The 21911-nt window shown below is 38.7% G+C and overlaps 5 protein-coding genes and 2 pseudogenes across 7 annotated transcripts; 3 read left to right on the top strand and 4 right to left on the bottom strand.

The window, feature by feature from the left end:
- The first annotated feature begins 1017 nt into the window (after nucleotides 1-1017).
- LOC121768741 lies at nucleotides 1018-5329 on the top strand. The gene is made up of 2 exons (XM_042165279.1): nucleotides 1018-1416; nucleotides 2146-5329. Exons 1-2 carry the CDS (start codon nucleotides 1309-1311, stop codon nucleotides 3247-3249), a joined length of 1212 nt encoding a protein of 403 aa, XP_042021213.1. The 5' UTR covers nucleotides 1018-1308; the 3' UTR covers nucleotides 3250-5329.
- On the top strand, nucleotides 4695-5000 carry LOC121766656 (glycine-rich cell wall structural protein-like). The gene has a single exon (XM_042162931.1). The coding sequence runs from the start codon at nucleotides 4695-4697 to the stop codon at nucleotides 4998-5000; it is 306 nt and encodes a 101-aa protein (XP_042018865.1).
- Nucleotides 5330-7863: 2534 nt separating the features above from the next.
- LOC121767385 lies at nucleotides 7864-10485 on the bottom strand. Of its 3 annotated transcripts, XM_042163645.1 has the most exons (14): nucleotides 10297-10485; nucleotides 10104-10215; nucleotides 9914-10027; nucleotides 9732-9836; nucleotides 9554-9637; nucleotides 9369-9484; nucleotides 9189-9290; nucleotides 8994-9107; nucleotides 8844-8900; nucleotides 8693-8759; nucleotides 8570-8623; nucleotides 8415-8489; nucleotides 8294-8329; nucleotides 7864-8164 (listed from the first exon to the last, which is right to left on the bottom strand). In XM_042163645.1, exons 1-14 carry the CDS (start codon nucleotides 10329-10331, stop codon nucleotides 8054-8056), a joined length of 1182 nt encoding a protein of 393 aa, XP_042019579.1. In that variant the 5' UTR covers nucleotides 10332-10485; the 3' UTR covers nucleotides 7864-8053. The 3 variants fall into 3 exon arrangements, with proteins under 3 accessions (XP_042019579.1, XP_042019577.1, XP_042019580.1); XM_042163643.1 differs by having other exon boundaries at nucleotides 8570-8759; nucleotides 10297-10484; XM_042163646.1 differs by having other exon boundaries at nucleotides 8570-8759; nucleotides 9914-10023; nucleotides 10297-10323.
- Nucleotides 10486-11485: 1000 nt separating this feature from the next.
- LOC121766655 (protein CANDIDATE G-PROTEIN COUPLED RECEPTOR 7-like) lies at nucleotides 11486-12817 on the bottom strand. The gene has a single exon (XM_042162930.1). The coding sequence runs from the start codon at nucleotides 12815-12817 to the stop codon at nucleotides 11486-11488; it is 1332 nt and encodes a 443-aa protein (XP_042018864.1).
- A 1316-nt stretch (nucleotides 12818-14133) lies between these two features.
- LOC121768733 (probable protein phosphatase 2C 14) lies at nucleotides 14134-15939 on the top strand. Its single transcript, XM_042165269.1, has 5 exons — nucleotides 14134-14519; nucleotides 14716-14886; nucleotides 15008-15181; nucleotides 15287-15466; nucleotides 15555-15939. Exons 1-5 carry the CDS (start codon nucleotides 14283-14285, stop codon nucleotides 15903-15905), a joined length of 1113 nt encoding a protein of 370 aa, XP_042021203.1. The 5' UTR covers nucleotides 14134-14282; the 3' UTR covers nucleotides 15906-15939.
- Nucleotides 15940-15981: 42 nt separating this feature from the next.
- On the bottom strand, nucleotides 15982-19669 carry LOC121766654 (annotated as a pseudogene).
- Nucleotides 19670-20011: 342 nt separating this feature from the next.
- Nucleotides 20012-21722, bottom strand: LOC121768732 (annotated as a pseudogene).
- Between the last annotated feature and the right edge of the window lie 189 nt (nucleotides 21723-21911).

Raw genomic sequence — 21911 nt, 5'->3', positions numbered from 1 at the left:
ATACACAATTTGAAATTGAATGCATACTTGCAACATCGACCGGATCAGAACATGCATTGAATTGTTTAAACGTAAGGGGTTAATTTTTGTTCTAAATTTTATTAAAATTTAGTTAAAATTTATGAAATAAGGAGTTACATATTGTTCTTTAGTTTTAGATAATTAACTACTGTGTTAAAACTTTAAATGATCAATAACTAGTTCATCTTAAATTTATTTTTTCCGAACATATCGTATATCAATTTTAATTCGTATCATAATATTCTCATAAAAAGAGCTAAGTAACCGTTTCATGATGATTTTATTTGTTGTATTAATAAAACAAAATAAAGTAAATTTATATTAAAAATTAAAATTTGGATTTTATAGATAAAGGCTATATAAAAAAAAATATTTAGATAAAGGCTATATAAAAATTTTAAATTAATTCTTATTATGGAAAAGACATTAATATCTCTAAATTATTGTCCATAATATGTTTATGATTAATGTTATTAAGTTCTATATAGTAAATGTAAATTACAAACAACAAATATAGGTACAAAAATCTATTGACATCATGTAAATGATAGAGAGTTGACCTAGCTAGTGGCTAAAGTAAGACCATGTTCAACTCAATCCAAACAACAATTTATTTGAAAAAAATAGAAATGGAGAAAAGTTCCTAATCAATCACACTGATTATATCCTTCAAACCACTCTAATAATTCCTCAATTTGCTACTATATCACAACCTTTCAAAAGAAAAGGTCAATACTTGATTTTAATCAACATAATTCATTAACATATTTATAATTCTAATACTAATACAAGTTGAATGGGGATAACGACTCGTCTAACAATCCTAAACCCATTAGACAACTGGATAAGACCAAATCACCCATGCTTATCCCCGTATAATCAGGCCACCAACAAGGGCAATTTCGCCAAATAAACCCTACTACTATTCTCTAACGTTGGAGCCTATAAATCTGTCTGCTACAAGACAGAGTAAACGGCATACATCGTAATCTTGACAACTGCCACAGATTCAACACGCCACAAATACTCTCTTTATATTCGTATTCCATACTCTTTAAAATTATTTTTTTGGGTCATTCGCAAAAAGGCTTATTTTATTATTGTGATATAAATATTAATTCAGGAAATTACGTTAGGGTCACTTGTTGCATTCCCTCTCTGCGGCCGGAGCGTCAAGTTTCTAGCTTTGAGGGAGATCTCATCTGGGTTTTGTTTGGTTTGATTTGATTTGGGTCTGCATTTTATTGGGATAAAGAGGGTGATTGTTTGGTTATTTTAGAGAGAGAGATGAGCGGTGTATCAAAAATTTGGGAGAAGGTGAATATGATGACCGAAGGAGGATCTCGGAATTGTTCGAAGAAATCTGATGATATATGTGGTGATGCCTGTGGTGAGGTAAAAATTCGATCTTTTTTTTTCTTCTTTTCTTTTTGGGGTTGCTTTTTTGCTAATGTATGCCATACCAAAAGTGTGGGTTTTTTCACATCCCCTTCTTTTTCTTTAGAAAATTCTTGAATGTCTTGTTTCTGTTGCCTTTTTGAGTTTTTAAACTTTTTTTTTATAAATCAGACTATCAGAGTAAAGGATGAGACATAAATTTTGGCTTTTGGATGTTGGGATGAGGAACATTTGACATTTGTTTTGATTAGAGCAATTTTAGACCACGTTTTGTGTCTTTTTTTAGGGGATTAGGTCAAATTCTCACATTTTTAATTTTTCTGGTGATATATATCACCTCCAAGAAATTTGAAGATCCTGTGTTTTTTTATCAGAATGATATCTGAATGGAATGTCCTTTTTCTCAATATATTTTTAGCTCTTGTGCTTGAATTTTCAATTGTATTGGTGTTATGCCTGCAGGAATTATTTTGTGATTTGTTGGGTGGTTTTCATTAATCTATTGAAGACCATTAATAAGCTGTTTGAACTCCTTAAAAATGCTATAGGGAAAGTAAGATTCTTGCTTTATTTGTAATTTGTGAGGGTCCATATTGAAATAAACAAAACATTGGAGAAAATCTACTTGTGGAAGTTGTGTATATGTTTGTTAGAGTTGGTGTTTAACATTATATGATATGATTGTTGCAGTTTTCATAAATTGTTTGGTGTTTGTAAAAACTGCAGGATTCAGGAAGGCCTTTAAGCATGACCAGATTGAGATGTATTCTCCGGGGGCTCGATTTCAAAGCATTGCTCTTTCTCTTTGTGTTGATCCCTACATGCGGCTTAGTTATATATGTCCACGGCCAGAAGATCACGTACTTTCTGAGACCGTTGTGGGAGTCCCCGCCTAAGTCTTTCCACGAGAGACCTCACTACTATCACGAGAATGTGTCTATGGAGAATCTCTGCAAGCTTCATGGCTGGGGAATTCGTGAGTATCCTAGACGTGTGTATGATGCAGTGCTGTTCAGCTACGAGGCAGACCTCCTGAAGATGCGCTGGAAGGAGTTATATCCATATGTGACAGAGTTTGTCCTCCTTGAGTCGAACTCCACCTTCACCGGGCTGCCAAAGCCTTACCTCTTCTCAACTGTCCGTGATCAGTTCAAATTTGTTGAGCCCCGGTTAACTTATGGCCAAGTCCCGGGGAGATTCAAGAGAGGGGAGAACCCTTTTGTTGAAGAGGCGTATCAGAGATATGCGTTGGATTATCTTCTCAAGCAAGCCGGGATTCAAGATGATGACTTGTTGATAATGTCGGATGTTGATGAGATCCCAAGTAGGCACACGATTAATCTCTTGAGGTGGTGCGATGACATACCCCCAATTCTTCATCTCCGTCTCAAGAATTATTTGTACTCGTTCGAGTTCTTTGTTGATAACAACAGCTGGAGGGCGTCTGTCCATGTATACCAGTCTGGGAAGACGAAATATGCTCATTATCGACAATCTGATGAGATCTTGGCCGATGCAGGGTGGCATTGTAGCTTCTGCTTCAGACGAATCAGCGAGTTTATATTCAAGATGAAAGCCTACAGCCACGTGGATCGAGTGAGATTCTCTCATTTCCTGAGCCCTAAGAGAATCCAGAAAGTGATCTGCAAAGGGGCTGACTTGTTTGACATGCTTCCCGAGGAGTACACGTTCAAGGAGATAATTGGGAAGATGGGGCCGATCCCACATTCCTACTCGGCCGTTCATCTCCCTGCATATATCTTGGAAGCAGCTGATCAATACAAATTCCTTCTGCCTGGGAATTGCATAAGAGAAAGAGAGAGTGGCTGAAACTACACAAATGAGCTGTGTATCTTCTTGTACAGGCGGGGAAGCAAGCTTCTGCTCGACTCCCGGGTAAGGGTGTCCTTTAACCAAATTCATGGCTGCAGTGTGTTATTTTTATAACCATGCTACATGCTTATATCATTCTTGCCTTCGAGCTTTTGAGATAGCGAAAAAAATGGACATATCTCTCAGACTTCTTAGGTTGAGGTTTGTATATAATCTTTGTTAGACTCGATTTTCTAGCAAACGGATAGCATCAGTGGACTGAGTGAGAGGGAAAAGGTGAAGACGGCTCTGCTAGGAACTACTCGTTGTAACTAGAGCATTGCATAATTACATAAACGCGATATAACTGTGCATTATGCCCCCCTTGAAAGCGGGGGGGTTGGTTCATTGTTGTTGCTGTCCGTTTTTCTTAGGAAATTTTTTGATGTGAGCTAATAGATTCATTTGCAGACCGTGAACTTCATTTTGGATCTCTCCAACTGTTTTGAATTTCTGATTGAGAATGATATGATTCAGCTCTTGAAATTGAGATTTTCTTGCTGTTTTTCCTCAATTTGTTTTACAGCTAATTTTTGTCTTAAACAGAGGATTCTCAATGTTTCTTGTTTGTTGAACTATGAATTATTGGTAAAAAAAAAGAAATTAAGAAAAAAGTCAAATGAAAGAAAGAATCTGATACCCTCAATAATTTATGATGGTTTTTGGCATTGTTCAAGGTTGGCATGTCCGAATACTTTTTTCAAGAAAATATAGTCATGAATTGCCACTGATGGATGTGCAGCTCATTACATTTGCTTTATTAAAAACACTTGCAAATTGTAGTACTATAATTTAAACCAAAAACCTTATTATACTTCATGTCTTCATATCTTTGTTATTATATTATTATTATTATTGGCTAAATCAATAAGGGACAAAAAATAGAATAACTCTATCCTCCACAAACTAAATGATTCTCACAAATCTTCGAAATATGTGGCCTCAATGTTTATCTTATCTACACTAATGTGAGAATCGACAGTTAGAATCTCAACTGTCGATTCAAGGCCCCATTCCCATGTCCAAATGCACGATCACCATGCAAGATTCTTCCCAAAGTGGGATCGAAGCTGTAAGAAAATTCCTCAAAGAAATTCCAAATGAAAAAGAAGCCAACTTTACCCATAATGGGAACTGATGCAGATGGTTCATCCCCATCAAGATAAACCTTATAAGTAGAAGCTGCAAATACAACACCACCACCATTCAATTGTGTGAGAGAGAGAGATCAAGAAAAATGCAGATGTACAAGGAAGACTACTACTCCACGGAAGAGGAATTCCTCTACAAAGACGAATACAGCTACAGCAATGGCTCAATGCACATGATGAAGCCTCCTGTTGAGCATTGCGTGCCAAAGATCGACTACAATAATTCCTACACCAGTGGCAACCACGTCAGAGATGAAGCATGAAGGCTGGGGCGGCGCCAAGAGTGACTATTATGGTCAAGGTGGCAAGATGCACCACGAAGGTCACAAGGAGGGGATGGGGATGAAGCAACATGGTGGTGGTCAGGGGCATTATGGCCATCACGGAGAAGGGGTGGAGCATGGTGGTGGATACGGGGGCAATCATGGGCACTTTGGTATTCACAAGGAGGAGAAGCATGGTGGTGGTTATGGGGCTCATCAAGGGTATTTTGGTCATGAAAAGGAGGGGATGGGGATGAAGCAATATGGCGGTGGTTATGATTATGGGGGTCATTAAGGTCATCACGAAGAGGGGATGAAGTATGGCGGTGGGTACGAGGCCAACCAAGTGCACTCTGGACTTCACAAGGAGGAGAAGCATGGTAGTGGTTATGGGGGTCATTAGGGGTATTTTGGTCATCAAGGAGGAGGGGTGAAGCATGGCGGATATGGGGCCCACTAGGGGCAATATTGTCCACCTAATCAGAAGTTTTCAGTTTGGGAATTCAAGAGCATTGTAGACTGATGTTGTAATAGCATATGATGATGATGATGAAGGGATTTTTGGGTAAAAATATTCAAGAATTCCTCTACTAAATAAGTGGAGTTGTATGTGTGTGTGTTCAAGAATTCCTCCAATTTTCTCCTGTGCAGGCTGTGATCAAAGCATGATCGTCGTTATCAGCAGCAAAAGATGTATGATATGTGATAAATAGTAACCATGCATCAAGATGTATGAGCCGTCGGTTTTGTTGATCAACCGAGATCAACGGCTTGCATTCAAGTGCAACGGTCGACTTGAGATGAACGAACTACATTGATGCGCGCCTCAGCTGGGACCACAAGTTGAGAGGAAGAGCTGCCACGTTGATGTATAAGATTAGGAGCTCAACAGCTCACAATGTACGCGTGTGTTCATTCTCATTAGAATCAAGATTCAGTTGGGGGTTTTCTCATCACTTGATTAAGCTTGGAGTGAAGCTAGATTAGAAGTAAGAGCTGAGTTCTGATCATTGATTCTGTTTTGTAATCTCTGTAAATCACCATCAATAACATTACTTCCTTCCTCGCCCGTGGACGTAGATCGATTCGATCGAACCACGTAAAATCCTTGTGTGTTGTTTTTCCTTTGTTCTTGCTCAACCGATCGACCTCCGATTTATATCAATATGAAAAGTCACCTTAATTTGTGTTAGTTTGGTAAATAACACTCCCATGAAGAAACTAAACATGATTCCAACCCTAGCACTGATGACAAACTTGATGTTCTCAATTGGTTTCTTAGCCATTGTGCTGAGAAAAAAAAAATGGCTTTGCTGAAAAACAGTTGAAAGCCTTGCATCAACAGAAACCAACCTGTGCCCAATATATTTCTTGCTGTTGCCCTTTACTGCATCCATGCTCATACAGATAGATGAAGAATCACAAAAAGATTGTCAATATGTATGTCTCAATGATGAGAAGCAATTAAATATGTAGACATTCCAACATATCAAATCCCTTTAAGTATGAGTGAAGTTCCACTATTAAACTGATACTACAAGTTAACAAGAACGTGTTAATTTCCAATATTAAACTGATTCAAATCATGCGGATAGGGTCGATATTGGGTCAACTCGATATCGATCCAATCCAATAAAGTCAAACCTTAACCCAACCTGAAATCATCGGGTTCTTATAACGTCCTAACATTAACTTCGTATGTATTCATGTCGAAAATTGTCAGCCCTACTGTTAACGTTAATGCAATTTAATCTGACACGGCACGATAACAACCACAATATGATATTGCACGATTAAAACATGATATTACACTATAAAATATGATATTGCACACTTAAGATGTGTTATATCATGATGAAAACTTTATCATGTTTTATATCAAAGTATAATATTTCTTAAGTTAATAAAAAATAATTAAAATAATAATTTTACAGATAACCCAAATCTAAACTGAAATCATTGATTTCTTATTTGGGTCAACTTGATAAGGACTCAAATACAATAAGACTTGACCATAACTCATGAACTTCATGCATATTGTGTCGGGTTTTCGTATGGTGTCAAAAATTATCTACCCCCATTTTCTCCATGTGCAACCCTTTGACATTTGCAGAAACTTATATCACCATAAAGTCTCAATATTTTAAAACTTAGCTTTTTCCCCTGCAACCCTCGAGAACTACTATAAGTTACAACAAGTGTAAATCAAGCAAATTAACAACTGAGCTTACTTGTATAATTTGAAGAATTATAAAAAACAAAATCAATGGCTTCAAAAACATAGTAATAGTAATGTATCAACCCCAAGAATAATCAAAGATAAAACAAGTTGGGAATATTTAACACCATTGGGAAAATCCCAGAAATGATATTGACGTTTAAGAATGAAATTTCCATTAATTTACATTGAAATAGTAGTATTATTTTTTAATTACAAGTATGTATTAATATTTACCGTGATTGTTGTTGTACATTTTACTGTATTATGGTTGGAGATTATCTTATCAATAAAATTTTTGGACTTGGTTTTATTCTAGTTAAATGGTTACAATTAAATGATTTAAGTATTTTACATAATTCAGATGATTTAGAGAGTCAATGGTTTTGGTTGGAGTTATGAATAAGTTTAGACTTATACTTTATATTTTATTTTCTTGCTTAGTTAAAATTATTGGGGTTATCTCTAGCTTATTAGAATTGCAATCTTGTAGTAATACCTCTTTCTATTGTTGATTACATGAAAAGCCACGTTTTCTAAGTTTTGTCTATTGATATTTAATCATACATACATTTTTTTTCTTGCATTCTTGTTATTTAATTTGTGACTTGAAATTTATAATTAATTTGTTTAGAAAGAGTTTTAAAGCATTTTTAATTTAATTTTATTTTGTCTCTCCCGTCTTATTGTTCTGGATCCGTCACTGTAAATTAAGTTGAGTGGGTTAATTACTTCACAAGGTAAAATACTAAAATTGTGACATGCATTTTGAACAAGTAGCTAGGTTGCTCTATTTCAATGCAGTATAGTTTATTATCATCTTGAAAAGTCTTAGGACTCGATGTAGAATGATGTCGGCCAAGATCTACAAGGTTTTTGCTTCTGCAAATGGAAGATGTTGTAATAGCATATGATGATGAAGGGATTTTGGCTAAAAATATTCAAGAATTCCACTACTAAATAAGTGGAGTTGTTTGTTTGGGAACCACTATTGAATGATCAATGTTTATAAATTAAAATGATGTATGTCCTTTCAAAAATTAAATCTATTTCTCAAAATAAATTTTGACTTATGATATCTCTACACAATGTTGTTGAGTGTTTGAAGTTGAAGGCTCTATCCAAACACCTCAAGTAGTCAAATTAGATGAATCAATCTCCATAGACTTGTGATAATCTCTCTCTGCATTGGCCATCCTAGCTTTGAACATTGCCCATTCTCTAGTACATCTTAGTCTCACCTAAGTTAACACAATCACAAAAAAATAAAATAAAATTTCAATCTTGCATTCTATTTCATTTTTCACTAGTAATCTTTGCAATAGAGGATCCGAACTGCAAACAATCCAAATGAAAGAAAGGCTACTTACCTCTTGCCATGGAGCCCTTCCATTAGTAGATTCACCCTACACATATATGCATCATCAAAAAAGAAAAGAAAGAGATGTCTATTTTTTTTAGCTTAGGTTCATCTCAAAGCAAAATATTTACCTGGCCTCCCAATGAAGGAACAATTTGATGAACAATCCATTGCTCATCAACGACTCCGATTTTCTCATGTGCAGGCTATGATCAAAGCATGATCAGCAGCTAAAGATATACATTTATGAAAGCATTTTGCAAGATTTCAAGAAGTTGAAACTGACCTCAACGCATTTTTGGAGGGCAAAGTCCAGACCCCATCCATGGACCAAGTCATTCTTAAAAAATTGCGTTTGTAAGATAAGAAAGAACGTTGTCATAAGCAGAGTCGAGCAAGGACAAACTACCTGAATCAGATGCCACACGCAATGCCAAGCCTCTCTAGAGAAGACAGGAGCCATGATCTCCACAAAGCTGTGTATATTGTGAAAAGAGGTAAGAACTTGAGGTTGTAGGCCAATGAAACGGAGAGATTTTGAGTTGAATGAGGCGTCTTACGCTGCACACGGTGGTAAATGTGGATCCGGACACAAGCCCGGTTTCTCCTCTGTGACCCTACATTCAAAACAAAGTGTGTAAGAAACCAAAGAAAAGAAAGAAATGTGCCTTATATTAGTATTAGATGGTATTTTCTTGTGGAGGATGTACTTGTGAATTTCACTGTGATCGCGTTTCCTTGTCATCCTCCATGGCATGCTCTTGGTTGGCTCGAGGCCCGGCTGGGAAATCTCAAGACCATGTTTCCTCACAAGCTTAATGTATCTGACATATTTGTGCAAGAACAGAATTGTGAGAGTTTGTTTTAGGCCAATATTTTCCTGTGAAACTGGCTAGGCTTCTTACTCTTCTGCATCAAAGTGCTCGACTCCAAGGTCCTCGTCCCATATGAAGACGTAGTCGTAGGATGCAACAATGTCCGGATGCAAAAACCTCTTTGCATACCACCTTTGACAATACATGTGTCAGCTTTACTCAAATCAGACTAACCATTACTGTCTTAGAGAAGTTTATGAGTCTTATTACCATTTTGTCTGTTTTCGAGCACTGATGTGAATGGCACGCTTAGACCACTCGAACTCGTCCCACTCAGTGGTTATTCCATCATAATGGAACAGAAGGATTGTAAAATTTTCTGAAAACTGATGCAAGAATGCAGATAGTGAGAGATGCAGAGACAGAGAGAGACAGAGAGAAAGGCTTAAACTAACCTTTTTAACTGCTTTGTCAATGTTAAACCTCTGCTTATAACCAACTGTGAAAGTCACTAGATACTTTGGTGTAATGGGCAGATCCTAAAACATCATAAATTAATAAGAAACATAAATTCATATATCAAGATGCATGCTTACAATAGAAACCAAAAAGAATCAAAAGTTTATGTTTCACCTCTGTAGGCAGTCCCCACAGTCTTCGTTGATAGAGGTCCGACTCTGATGCCATGATGCCCGGAGGAAGCCTCTCCGCGCCTCTCGGATTAGAAGGCGCCCAAATCTGAACGGTAAACAGTTGATACGAGAATGAACTATCTTAACGGTTGTATGCATTAAGGGAAAAATAGAGATTTGAACCTTTGAAATTTGCTGGTTTCCAATAGATACGTTTCTGCTAATTTCTGTGGAGGCAGCAGAGACGTTGCCCCCGTAGATCATGGAAGCATCTAGAACAACAGACGCCGTGCCTATCTGACAAAGAAACCGATGCAAAACACATTCATAAAATGAAAAAACCATGGATCACAAAACCAGACTCAAAAGTCACCTTAATTTGTGGGAGTTTGGGAATCAACACTCCCATGAAGAAACCAAACATGATTCCAACGCTAACACTGATGAGAAACCTGATGTTCTCAATTGGTTTCTTAGCCATTGTGCTGAGAAAAAATACAAGGAAAAAAAATGAATTTGGCATTCTTGAAAAATAGTTGAAAGCATTGCAATCAAAAGAAACCAACCTGTGCCCAATGTATCTGCCCTTTACTGAATCCATGCTCACAAGTCCAATGTCTGCAATGCGCTGTCTGGATCAGCTAACCGAAGACAGAGGATGAAGAATCACAAAATGCAGAGGGATTGTCAATATTCACTAGCTCAGAAAGAGTACTATGCATGTCTCAATGATGAGAAGCAATTAAATATATACAATATTTTAAATTCTAACATATGAAATCCCTTCTAGTATGAGCAAAGTTCCAATATGGAACTGATTCATGTATCATAAGTTAAGAACAACATGCCAATTTTGTCCATGAATAGCAAGCAACCTTCCATGTGCTACCCTTTGACATTTGCAGAAGCTTATATCAGCAAAAAGTTACAATATTTTAAAACTTATCAAGCAACCTTCCATGTGCAACCCTCAAGAACTATAAGATAGAACAAGGCTAAAATCAAGCAAATTAACAACTGGGCTTACTTGAATAATTTGAAGAATCATAAAAATCAAAATCAGTGGCTTCAAAACATAGTAATGCATCTACCCAAGAAAGATACCATTGGGAAAATCCCAGAAATGATATTGACATTTAAGAATGTTGCATATAGAAGCCAGCAATGAGAGAGAGAGAGGCTTGTCTTTCATTCTGTCTCATATGTATACCAACAAATAATTAACTTCAAGAATATGTTAAATCATCGTCTAAAAGCAATTAACATTTTATTACTAAGCCGACTTCTTCTGCATAAATTTTAGCTAGGTACACAAGATACAAAAACAAAGTTTACATTTATTGCAACCAAATAACATAAAGATCGAATGTTTTTAATACCTAAGTTCACATTCAAAGCTCCATTTCGCACTTATGTACGATAAAAGCAACAATAAAATTTCATCAACTTCAAAGCTCTGACCTTAAATTAATCACACTTAGTGAAACTCACTGCCGATTCATTTCAAACCAATAACATAAAGATCGAATCTTTAATCAACATAAAAGTCTCACATTCAAAGTTCGAATTTGGACTTAATTATGCACACAATAAACAATCATTAAATTACATCAACTTCAAAACTCTAGTTAAACAAGAAACTAAGTACTCCAAGCCTCAAAATTCCCACTTTTCTACAAACAAAAACATCTACAATCACAACCACAAGAAATCACAAGAATCATCATCATAAAAATTAAGTCTTTACATCAACATTCAAAACCCCAACAACCTCAAATCAGCCAAACTACCATTACCACAATGATCCTCCTCCCTATCCTCAAGAACAACATAATCATACCTCTCACTAGGACAAAACATTGAATACACAACACCATAAAATATAAGCTCAATCGTCAACTCCAAAGCAATGCTCAAACCCCACATATTATAACTCGTGATAGACCTAATCAAGAACATCCCAAGCCTAGTAAACCCAACATAGATATAAAGAGCCAATGCAAAGCTCTCATAAGCCCTCTTGTACACCCACTTCTTCTCCTCCTTCTCCTCGATCTTCGCACTCACCACCACATTGTTGATGGACGGGCTCACCGGCAAGGTCATGATGACACAACATATGAAGTCCACGGCGTAGTACGTCACTGTCCATAACCCATAGCTGCTGCTCGAGGTGCCTAGTCCATTACTCAAAACAAAGCAAGTACTAGCAACAAGTTGAAGCCCAACAGTTACAAAAATAGCCCTGGTTTGCAAATTTTGCAAATTAGGTCTAAAAAGTGACCATCCAGCCCGAATTAGCATGATCACATGTATAAACAAAACATTTCTAATAAAATAAATGAAAAGCCACAAGGTTTTCCACAAGTGGGGAGATCCGATCTGTTTGATCCGGTGCTGGCTGCAGGCATGGAAAAGGAGCTCAAAAACCCTAAAGAAAAGCAAAAGGGCCATAACTTCATGAATTTTTCTCACGAATTGTTTGTTTTTGTTGCAGTAATAAGACCAAGCGAGGAGGAAGGAGAGATAGATGAAGGAGAAGAGGAAAAGGGTGTTGGGAAGATTGGCGAATTGGTCATCAATGAAATCAAGATCGCCATTAGGTTTAACGTTGTAGGTTTCGAGATTTAGGGTCATTGAGACGGAGGAGTTGTGGGCGCAGTTGAGGAAGAAGATGAAGTATAGATCGGGGATGGAGATGAGGATGGTTTGGTTGAAGTGTTTGAGTGGGTCGTCGAGGGTGAAGATGGGGAAGACGAAGGGGTCGGAGGTTATGCAGGTGTGTTGGAGGAGGGCTTGCTCGAGGGCAGGGCGGGCGGGGGAGGGGGCGTAGTAGCAGCCGATGGAGGAGAGGAGGGCGGGGGTGGGGGTGGGATAGGAGGAGATGGAGATGGAGGAGACGGAGATGGAGATGAAGCCGGGGGAGGTGAAGCCGAAGTCTTGGAAGAGGATGAAAGGGCGGATGTCGGAGTGGAGGTGGTAGGTTTGGATCTCGGAGTTTGTGGAGTGGAGATGGAGGAGGAGAATGAGGAGGAGGAGGGTGGTGGGGATGGGGGTTTTCTTGCATGGTGGGGTGATGAGATGCATGGGTTGAGTGGGATTTCTTTGCATAGTGTTGGATTAGATTGGTTTTGAGAGAAGGGTTGGTGATGGGATTTGGTTTTGCATGGTTTTTAGGGGATGTGGTTTAGGATTGAAGAGAGGAAGTTGTGTTACATTTTGAGAGTAATATATCAAGAATTGACTTGCACCGTATTAATCGGATCAAGTATTATTGGTTGAGGTTGGGGAATTAGTAGAGTGAATGAGTGATTATCTAGAGGTAGCTATTATGAATATGATGATTTTATATCGGTAAATAAGTAGATACTAGTTTTTAATGGCTCTTATTTGGTTGAGATTGGATGATTTTTAATTGCTCTTTGTTGGTATATTTATGGAGGCAATTCATTAGTGTGACATCTTTTGAGTTTTGATTTGTTTTCGTTACTATATGACGATGCCACATTTGAGTATATTTGTACATTTTAATTTGGTGCAATTTTTAGTGTTTTGAGGTAGCTAATTAAGGCACAACATGATATTTGAAGATTGAGAATTAATGAGTGTGATTGGTAGGATTGAATATCATCTTGATATAGATTTGTAGGCGTCACTTTCCAATTTTTTGGGTCTTGCAAGTTGCCACCACTGCATAATACTCCAAGTCCTAGTATAAAAAGTTGAGTGGGTCAATTACTTCACAATGTAAAATACTAAAATTGTGACATGCATTTGAACAAGTAACTAGGTTGCTATATTTCAATGAAAAAGTTGAAGAATTAATGAAGAATGGTGCCGGCAAATGGCAATGATCTAGAACCATTGTCTATGTCAAATAATTAGATAAATTCAAAAGATTATTTCATTTGTTAATTGTTATCAGGTTATGAGCTCAACTTCAGTATTGAAAATTTCAAGATTGATTGACAAAAGTTAATTATATTTAATTATTTATTTAGTATATACTTGACATAAAAGATTAAACAAACGTTACTATGACATAATTTGAATAAAGTGAAAATTTTGAAATTAATTGACATGTCTATGATGTAGCGACTGTGAGTAAAGATAACTTTGCCAATCCAATAAAAATAAATAAAATTGTATTATAATATTTCTATACTTATATGCTCATGTATTATTTAAAACAAATTCCATTTACCATTTTATTTTAGTGGATAGTTTCATTTCAGCATACAAGATTTCTCAATTACGTACTTAATTTAATCAATATACAATTATAAATTTCATAATTAAACAATTGAATATAGGTTTGACATAATCATATGCTTATTAAATAACTCCAAATCCTTAACGGCTCTGTAACAAACATTCAAAGCTCCGACCAATCACCTCTGACTTTATCAAAATCAAACATTAAAAACTCCCACAAAAATGCTGTTTTTTGACCCCACCTAAATTCCCAACCGTTACACACAATCATACGACCTAAAAATCAGAACTACGCCATTCGCAATTTCACAATTTTCGAGCTCAAACCTTCCAAGAAATGAACGATGGAGCTGTAATCGCCGGGGGGCCGAGTTTGAGCGGAGCGTTGAAGAGAAAACGGCCGCTGAGAATCGAGATTCCAGCTGTGTTGTCTGAGATTCCCAATTTTGAGGAATCCTACGATGATCCTGTGTGTTGTTTTGCTGATTCTGGGGTGGGTGTTTATTCGTTGAAGGGGAAGAAGAAGTTCATGGAAGATTCCTACAAAGTTTTTGCTTCTGCAAATGGTGATAAGGTAGGTGTAAAAATCGATTCTTGGGATTTTGTTTAGTTTTTTTTATCATTTTCATGTATTGGGGAGATAATTTTTTGGTGTTTGGAGAGTTGGGGTTTAGGATTCTTGCTGTTTCTGCGATAGGAGCTTTTGCCATCAATTCATACGTGTGTGTGTGTGTGCGATTTTTGGAAAGTGATAGTGTTTTGAAATGTAGAGATTCTTTGGAGTGTATGATGGGCATGGAGGAAGCAAAGCAGCAGCATTTGTGGCAGAGAATTTGCATCTAAAGATTTTTGAAATGTTAGAAAGCATTTCAGAAAATAAAGAAAAGGAAGCAGCATGCAAAGCTGGCTATTTGAAAACAGATGAGGAATTCTTGAAACAGGTAATAATCTTTCTTCTTTTTCTTGAAATGGAACATATGATGAGTTTCTGCGCAAAACTCAGTCATGAAATCAACAATTTGTCAAAAAAAAAAGAAGTCAATCTTTTCACTGAAATTGCAGGGGCTGGATAGTGGTGCTTGTTGTGTGACTGCACTGATTGATGGGAGGGAAATGGTGGTTTCGAACTTGGGCGACTGCAGAGCGGTTTTGTGTATGGGAGGTGGATCGGCAGAAGCTCTAACGACGGACCACAGACCCATGCGAGAAGAGGAGCGAAGGCGAATAGAGGATAAAGTATTTTTACTTCTCATGAGTCCTTCCTTTTCTGATCATATGCACAAAATTAGTGAATCTTGAAATGAGTTTTGGAGCTTATTTGATGATCATGTACCAACATAGGGTGGATATGTGGAGATTCATCGCGGCACTTGGAGAGTTCATGGGACCCTCGCAGTTTCCAGAAGCATCGGAGATGCTCATCTCAAGGACTGGGTGATGGCAGAACCCGACACGAAGGTTGTATGCTTGGATCCGGATATGAAGTACCTCCTTTTAGCATCCGACGGCCTCTGGGAAGAGGTGAGTGAAAATCGCGATTTTGATGTAGTTTTGCAAGAATTCAGCTGCTCACCGGCGATCTTGTTTATGTGTTGTGCAATGGTGATAGGTGAGCAATGAAGAAGCAGTAGATGTCGTGATGCAGTTGTGTTCAAGTGCCAAGAAGCAACGCATACAAAACCCTAGTGGACGGAAAATGGAGAGCATACGACAGAGAGGAAGTGCAGACGAGGATGGAAGCCCTCCAGCCAAGTCCAGGAGAATTTCAGTGGTGAAGAAGACGAAGATGAAGGCATGTTTCCCAGAAAACGAGAACAGATTTTTGAACGAGAGAGGGCTTCTAGCCGCGTGCAAGAAGCTTGCTGATCTTGCTGTTGGCAGGGGTAGTTTGGATGACATAACTGTCATGATAATTGATTTGAACCATTACAACCATGAATCCTTAGTAGTTGCTAAGTAGCTTCTGATCTATTTTATAAATGTGGTATTTTTTTCACAGATTTAAGGTTTAATGCTTCATAAAAATTCACATCTACTAAGGCTGCAAGAAATGTGAAATATTTATTCATTGTACAACAATGTTTCAAGATCTGTGTTTGAGGACAGATCACAGCTACTTCTGTGAGGTGTTCATCTTATTACAAGCAAACTTCAACGAAACAGGAGGGTCCGAAAACGCCCCACCAACAACTTGATCGAAGATCCACCTATTTGCTGCCTCAGTGAAGTGTGTCCCATCCCAACTGATCCTCGTCGAGGGATCCTTGCACGAAACAGCAAGAACAGTCTCTGTCCCATTGACAACCGTCTTGCTACCACATTTGACGAACCTATTGTAGTTGTATTTCCCTCCATGGCCGCAGCAAGCAACGAATGGATTCTCAAATCCTGCCATTTTTCTCATCAACACAGACTAAAACACGAAAAAACACAGATCCCTCAGCAGAAACAGAAAAAAAGTGGGAAACTCATACCTAGTTTCTTTGCTTGGCTGATGAGAGAATACTTAACCGCGTAAACATCCACATACGTGATTGCAGCTGCAGGGAGCTCGTCCCTGAGCTGCAAGACGAGCTCCCTCAGTTTGAGGTTGAAATACTGTGAGACATCGTTGTATGGAGACGAGCAGCCATGTTTGTCAATCTGAGCTGCAGTGACCCAGAACCTGTCCATGACATACGGCAAGCAACCAACAGGCCCTGTGTTGTGTACCCAAAATATCCTCCCCCCTTGGCCATAAATCAGCTGTTTAACAGTAAAACAGCCATTATTTGCATCTGGCAACAATGGTGAGGGCTAAACCGCGAAGGGTTACGGTTGTTTTCTTACCTTGATTACATGAGAGAGTTGTCCTAACACATCAGGAACGTAGGCCTTGACTTCCTCAGTCGACAAATTGAGTTTGTAGCCGGCAGTGAGGTCATTCTGGCCTATGTCGAAAGTGTATAAAGCTCGGGAGAAATAATCCTCCTCTGGAAACAGGTTCTGAAACAACCCTTTTAAGGGAAAATGCAGTTAAACCATATCAAGTTGTGTGTTAATTTTGAATCAAGCTCCATTTTTCAGCACACTTTTCTCTCTCTCTCTCGGTAATGTGCAATGTTCGATTCATGTATAAAAAAAGTGCAGAATGAAAAAAATATTCATACCTTTTTCTCTAAAATGTTGTGATCTTGTTAGAAAATCCGAAAATTGGAGTTGTTGAACATCGAGGGAGATGGGGCTGTACCCACTCTGCCAAATGGTTGTGTTCTGACGCCTGATCGTCGATCCAGCAGTCGCAAAATTGCATCCATGCCTGAAATTTGTTCCCATCGAGTCCAGGAATGCATCGAGGTAAGGCAATCCCACACTTTCAGCTGCAGCAAAAGCAGATTAATCCACTTCCAAAAACAGAGAGAGGGAGAGAGAGAGAGAGAGAGAGAGAGAGAGAGAGAGAGAGAGAGAGAGAGAGAGAGAGAGAGAGAGAGAGACCTATGAAATCGATTAGAAGGCGGCCATCACAGTAGCGGCCGGAGGGGGAGTGGAAGAATGTGGCTCCGTTGGGAGGAGGAGCTTGGCCGAACGCCGCAGATAGGCCGCCGGTGTCGGAATTGGAATCGCCGAAGTTGAAAATGGCGGGAAAATTGCAGTAGTTAAAACCTAGTGTTGAGGTTGGAAGAAGAAATAGGGCAATTAAATGCAATTTGAGTACACTGAATTTGAAGTCCATACTTTTTTAGAAGCAACTGAAGTCTGTAGCTGAGTAGCTCTCTCTCTCTCTCTCTCTCTTAATATTTGTTGAATAAAAAAGAAAGATTGTGCATGTTACAATTTGAATTTGTTTAGGGTGATAATAATAAATTGGCCAACGTCAGTATTGAGGTTGTCGTTTGTGGTGGATTGTAGTAACAGTAGAATATTAGGTACACATCACTTTGTTTGTATGATTTGAGTTGTTATAATATGGTCGACCCCATTGGATAGAAGTCAACACAACTGAACAAAATATTTCACTAATTTGAAAATTTCTAAGTGGATGCTTAGATTGTCCAAAATAGACTTTGACTCTGTTTTTTCGACACCAAATCTCTCAGTTTTATTTTCATTTATCAAAACAAGATGGTTTCACATTAGTATTTCTGAATTTGTAGATCAATGTAACAGTAGGAAAAAGGCCTAATTGAATTTCACCTATTTGCAGCAAAGAAACAACTCAAAATACATAAAATGGAGCAAAATAGGAAGGCCTAATGTCATCTTTAGTTGCTTCTGCTGCACGCGGATTCAAGTGAAACCGGAGGGTCTGAAAACGAGCCATCCACAATCTGATCAAAGATCCACTTGCTAGCCGCCTCGGTGAAGTGGATCCCATCCCAACTGATCCAAGTAGACGGATCCTTGCACGACTTAGCCACCACCACCTCTGTCCCGTTCACAACTGCCTTGCTCCCGCACCTAGCATACCGGCTGTAGTTGTAGTCCCCTCCATAGCCACAGCATGCTCGGAAGGAATGGATCCTCAAATCCTGCACCAACCACCTTTCAACATTAGCTACACAAATCTTTAAAAATGTGCATGTTTTACTACTCACTCACCTAGTTCCTTTGCCTGACTGATGATAGCATACTTGGCTGAGTACATGTCAACATATGTGACTGCAGCCAGAGGGATTTCCTCCCTCGGAACCTCCACGGCTTCGTATAGTTTCACGTTGAAAAACTTTGAAACGTCGTTGTATGGGATCAAGCAACCATATTTATCAACCTCTGGTGTAGTGGCAGCTAGAGCATCAAGAACATATGCAAAACAGCCTAGTGGTGCTGTGTTGTGTATCCAGAATGATCTCCCTCCTAGCCTGTATATTTCCTGCCTCACAAAACATGATTTCACTCGTGCTCGAAAACTTTCTTAAAGAAGCAAGTGATAAAAATGTACATACCTTAATCACAGAGGAGTACTGTCCTATCATATCAGGAACTTGTGCCTTGATTTCTTCCAGGGTCAAGTTGAGATCCAAGCCGGCAGTGAGGTCGTTTTGGCCTATGTCGAACGTGTACAATGCCCGGGAGAAGTAGTCCTTTTCCAGGAGAGAGTCGAGGAACAGCCCTTTATGGAAATGAACTATGAAAAATAGGCAAAAACAGACCATTTTATATGTTGAAATAGGCACCTTTTTCTCTAACAGCTTCTGATCTTGTCATGAAACCAGAATACTCGACTTGCTGCACGTCGAGAGAGATCGGGCTGTAGCCTCCCGCGGAAAGGGACAATTTCTGAGGGCTAATGGTTGATGCATGAGTTGCAAAATTGGCCCCATGGCTGAAGTTTGAGCCCACAGAATTAAGAAAAGCACTGAGATAAGGCAATCCCAAACTCTCAGCTGTAACAAAAGCAACACTATATATAAACTTTCAATAAGACGGCCGTCTCATCATACACTTTCAATAATCAAGAAAATGGATACTCAGTTATGATATGGAAATTCACAGACCTATGAAATCTATGATGAGACGGCCGTCGCTCCAACGGCCAGCAGGGGCATGGAAGAATGTTTCTCCATAGGGAGGAGGAACTTGACGAAATGCGGAAGCCACCGGTATCTGAATTCGAGTCGCCAAAGTTGAAAATGGCTGGAAAGTTACACTTGTTTGAGCCAAGAACTGAGTTTGGCGGAAGAAGAAATATCACAAGCAGAGAATAAACCTTAGACTCCATGAAATCTGAGATGGTTTTATGACAAGATTTTCAGAATGTTTAAAGCTGAATTTTCTATTTATAGGATTTGATTAGGCAAAAGTATAGTCAGCACTAAGTTTTTCTTTGTTCTATTTTTTTTAATTGTGATATGTCATGAGTGAGAAACTGGGTAAAATAGACAGCTGACCAACCTTATCATTGACTAATACTACTACTATTTTGTTGTGTTCCATTTTGACTAATCAGCAATCTTTATGAATAATATTTTGATTAATCAGCAATGTTTGTGATAATATATTGAAACATATCTTGTTCACTTTGTAGCCTAATATTTTGCTTCACATTCACTACAAAGTTGTGATTTCCATACAAAGAGGTTATGTGACTTTTTAAGAAGATAATTCACTTATGGTCTTGCTGATTCACTATCATTTTGAACTGAAAAATGGAACGCTCTGAAACGGAAGAAAAGAGCGCGGTTTATACAGCAGTGTGACGCAAAGTTGCTACTATAAAACTCCGTAATACACTAACAAATGCCTAGCATTCAACAACTCATGAGATCAATGGAACTGTAGGAAGAGCTAATGCCATCTTCAGCTGCTTCTGTTACATGCGGATTCAAGTGAAACCGGAGGATCTGAAAATGAGCCATTTGTAATCTGATCAAAGATCCACTTATTAGCTGCCTCTGTGAAGTGAACCCCATCCCAGTTGATCCAAGAACGACCTCTGTCCCGTTCACTACTGTCTTGTCCCCACACCTAGAAAACCTGCTGTAGTTGTACTTCCCTCCATAGCCACAGCAGACTCGGAATGGATCCTCAAATCCTGCACAAATGAACTTTCAACATGGCTCGACAAATCTCAAACGACAGCATCTTTTAGTACTCACCTAGTTTCTTTGCCTGGCTTATGAGAGCAAACTTGGCTGAGTAGATATCAACATATGTGATTGCAGCAAGAGGGAGCTCCTCCCTCAGCTGCAACACAGCTTCGTGTAGCTTCACGTTGAAATGCTGCGAAGCCTCGTTAAAAGGGATCAAACAACCATATCTATCAACCTCCAGTGTAGTAGCTGCTTGAGCATCAATAACATAGGTCAAACAACCTAATGGTCCTGTGTTGTGTATCCAAAATGTTCTCCCTCCTAAACTGTATATTTTCTGCCCCACAAACAAGATTTTTAACGAGATTTTAAGAAGCCCCAAAAGTTAAAAAAAAAACAGAAAAAATTGGTTTTTCCAAAAGGAGTAAGGTGGGTTAAAACCTTAATGACAGAGGAGAACTGTCAGGAACTTGTGCCTTGACTTCCTCTGTGGTCAAGCCGAGATCATAGGCTGCGGTTATGTCGTTCTGGCCTATGTCGAACGTGTACAAAGCACGGGAGAAGTAGCCCCTCTCCGGCAGCAAGCTGCGGAAGAACCCTTTACAGGAATATATCTAATATGAGGTGAGAACCAGCCAGGCATGAAAATATGCTAAAGTAGGCACCTTTTTCTCTAACAACTTGCGATCTTGTCACGAAATCCGAGTACTCGACCTGCTGCACATCGAGGGAGATCGGGCTGTACCCTCCACTGAAAAGGGATAAGTTTTGAGGCCTTATGGTTGCAGTAGCAGTTGCATAGTTAGCTCCATGGCTGAAGTTTGAGCCAACAGAATCAAGAAAAGCGCTGAGATAAGGCAGTCTTAGGCTCTGAGCTGAGACAATATAAGTTGTCAACACAAACATATAATTTCAAGAATCAAGGAAATGGTACAGACCTATAAAATCGATGATGAGACGGCCATCGCTGTTGCGACCGGCCGGGGCGTGAAAGAATGTCTCCCCATAGGGAGGAGGAACTTGGCCAAATGCTGCAGAGAAGCCACCGGTGTCAGAATTCGAGTCGCCAAAGTTGAAGATGGCTGGGAATTTGCAGGTGTTTGAGCCAAGAGCTGAACTTGGGTTCAGTATCTGAGCTGTGAGCAGGAAATGCAGTGTGGAAACCTTGAACTCCTTGAAATATGAGGTAGTTTTATGATGGGACATTTTAGTATGTCAATTATTGGATTTATAGAGTGAAAAATTGGGAAGAATAGACAGATACACATCACATCATGTTTGACTAGTTTTGCTGCTGAGATGCATAAGTTTGAGCACGTAAGTTGCCTTCCAGAACTCTCCCCATCAAACTGACTTTTCCAACTGGAATTCATCGACTCTTCCAATTCATTTAATCGAATGAAGAAAATGATAGCAAATGGCTCATTTTTGCAACAAGAGAATCATTAGAGTGTCAT

This window comes from Salvia splendens, chromosome 15 (assembly GCF_004379255.2).
Source record: "Salvia splendens isolate huo1 chromosome 15, SspV2, whole genome shotgun sequence".
Taxonomy (NCBI): Eukaryota; Viridiplantae; Streptophyta; class Magnoliopsida; order Lamiales; family Lamiaceae; genus Salvia; species Salvia splendens.
The sequence above is the reverse complement of the archived record's forward strand: the minus strand, read 5'-3'. Positions and strand labels throughout refer to the sequence as shown.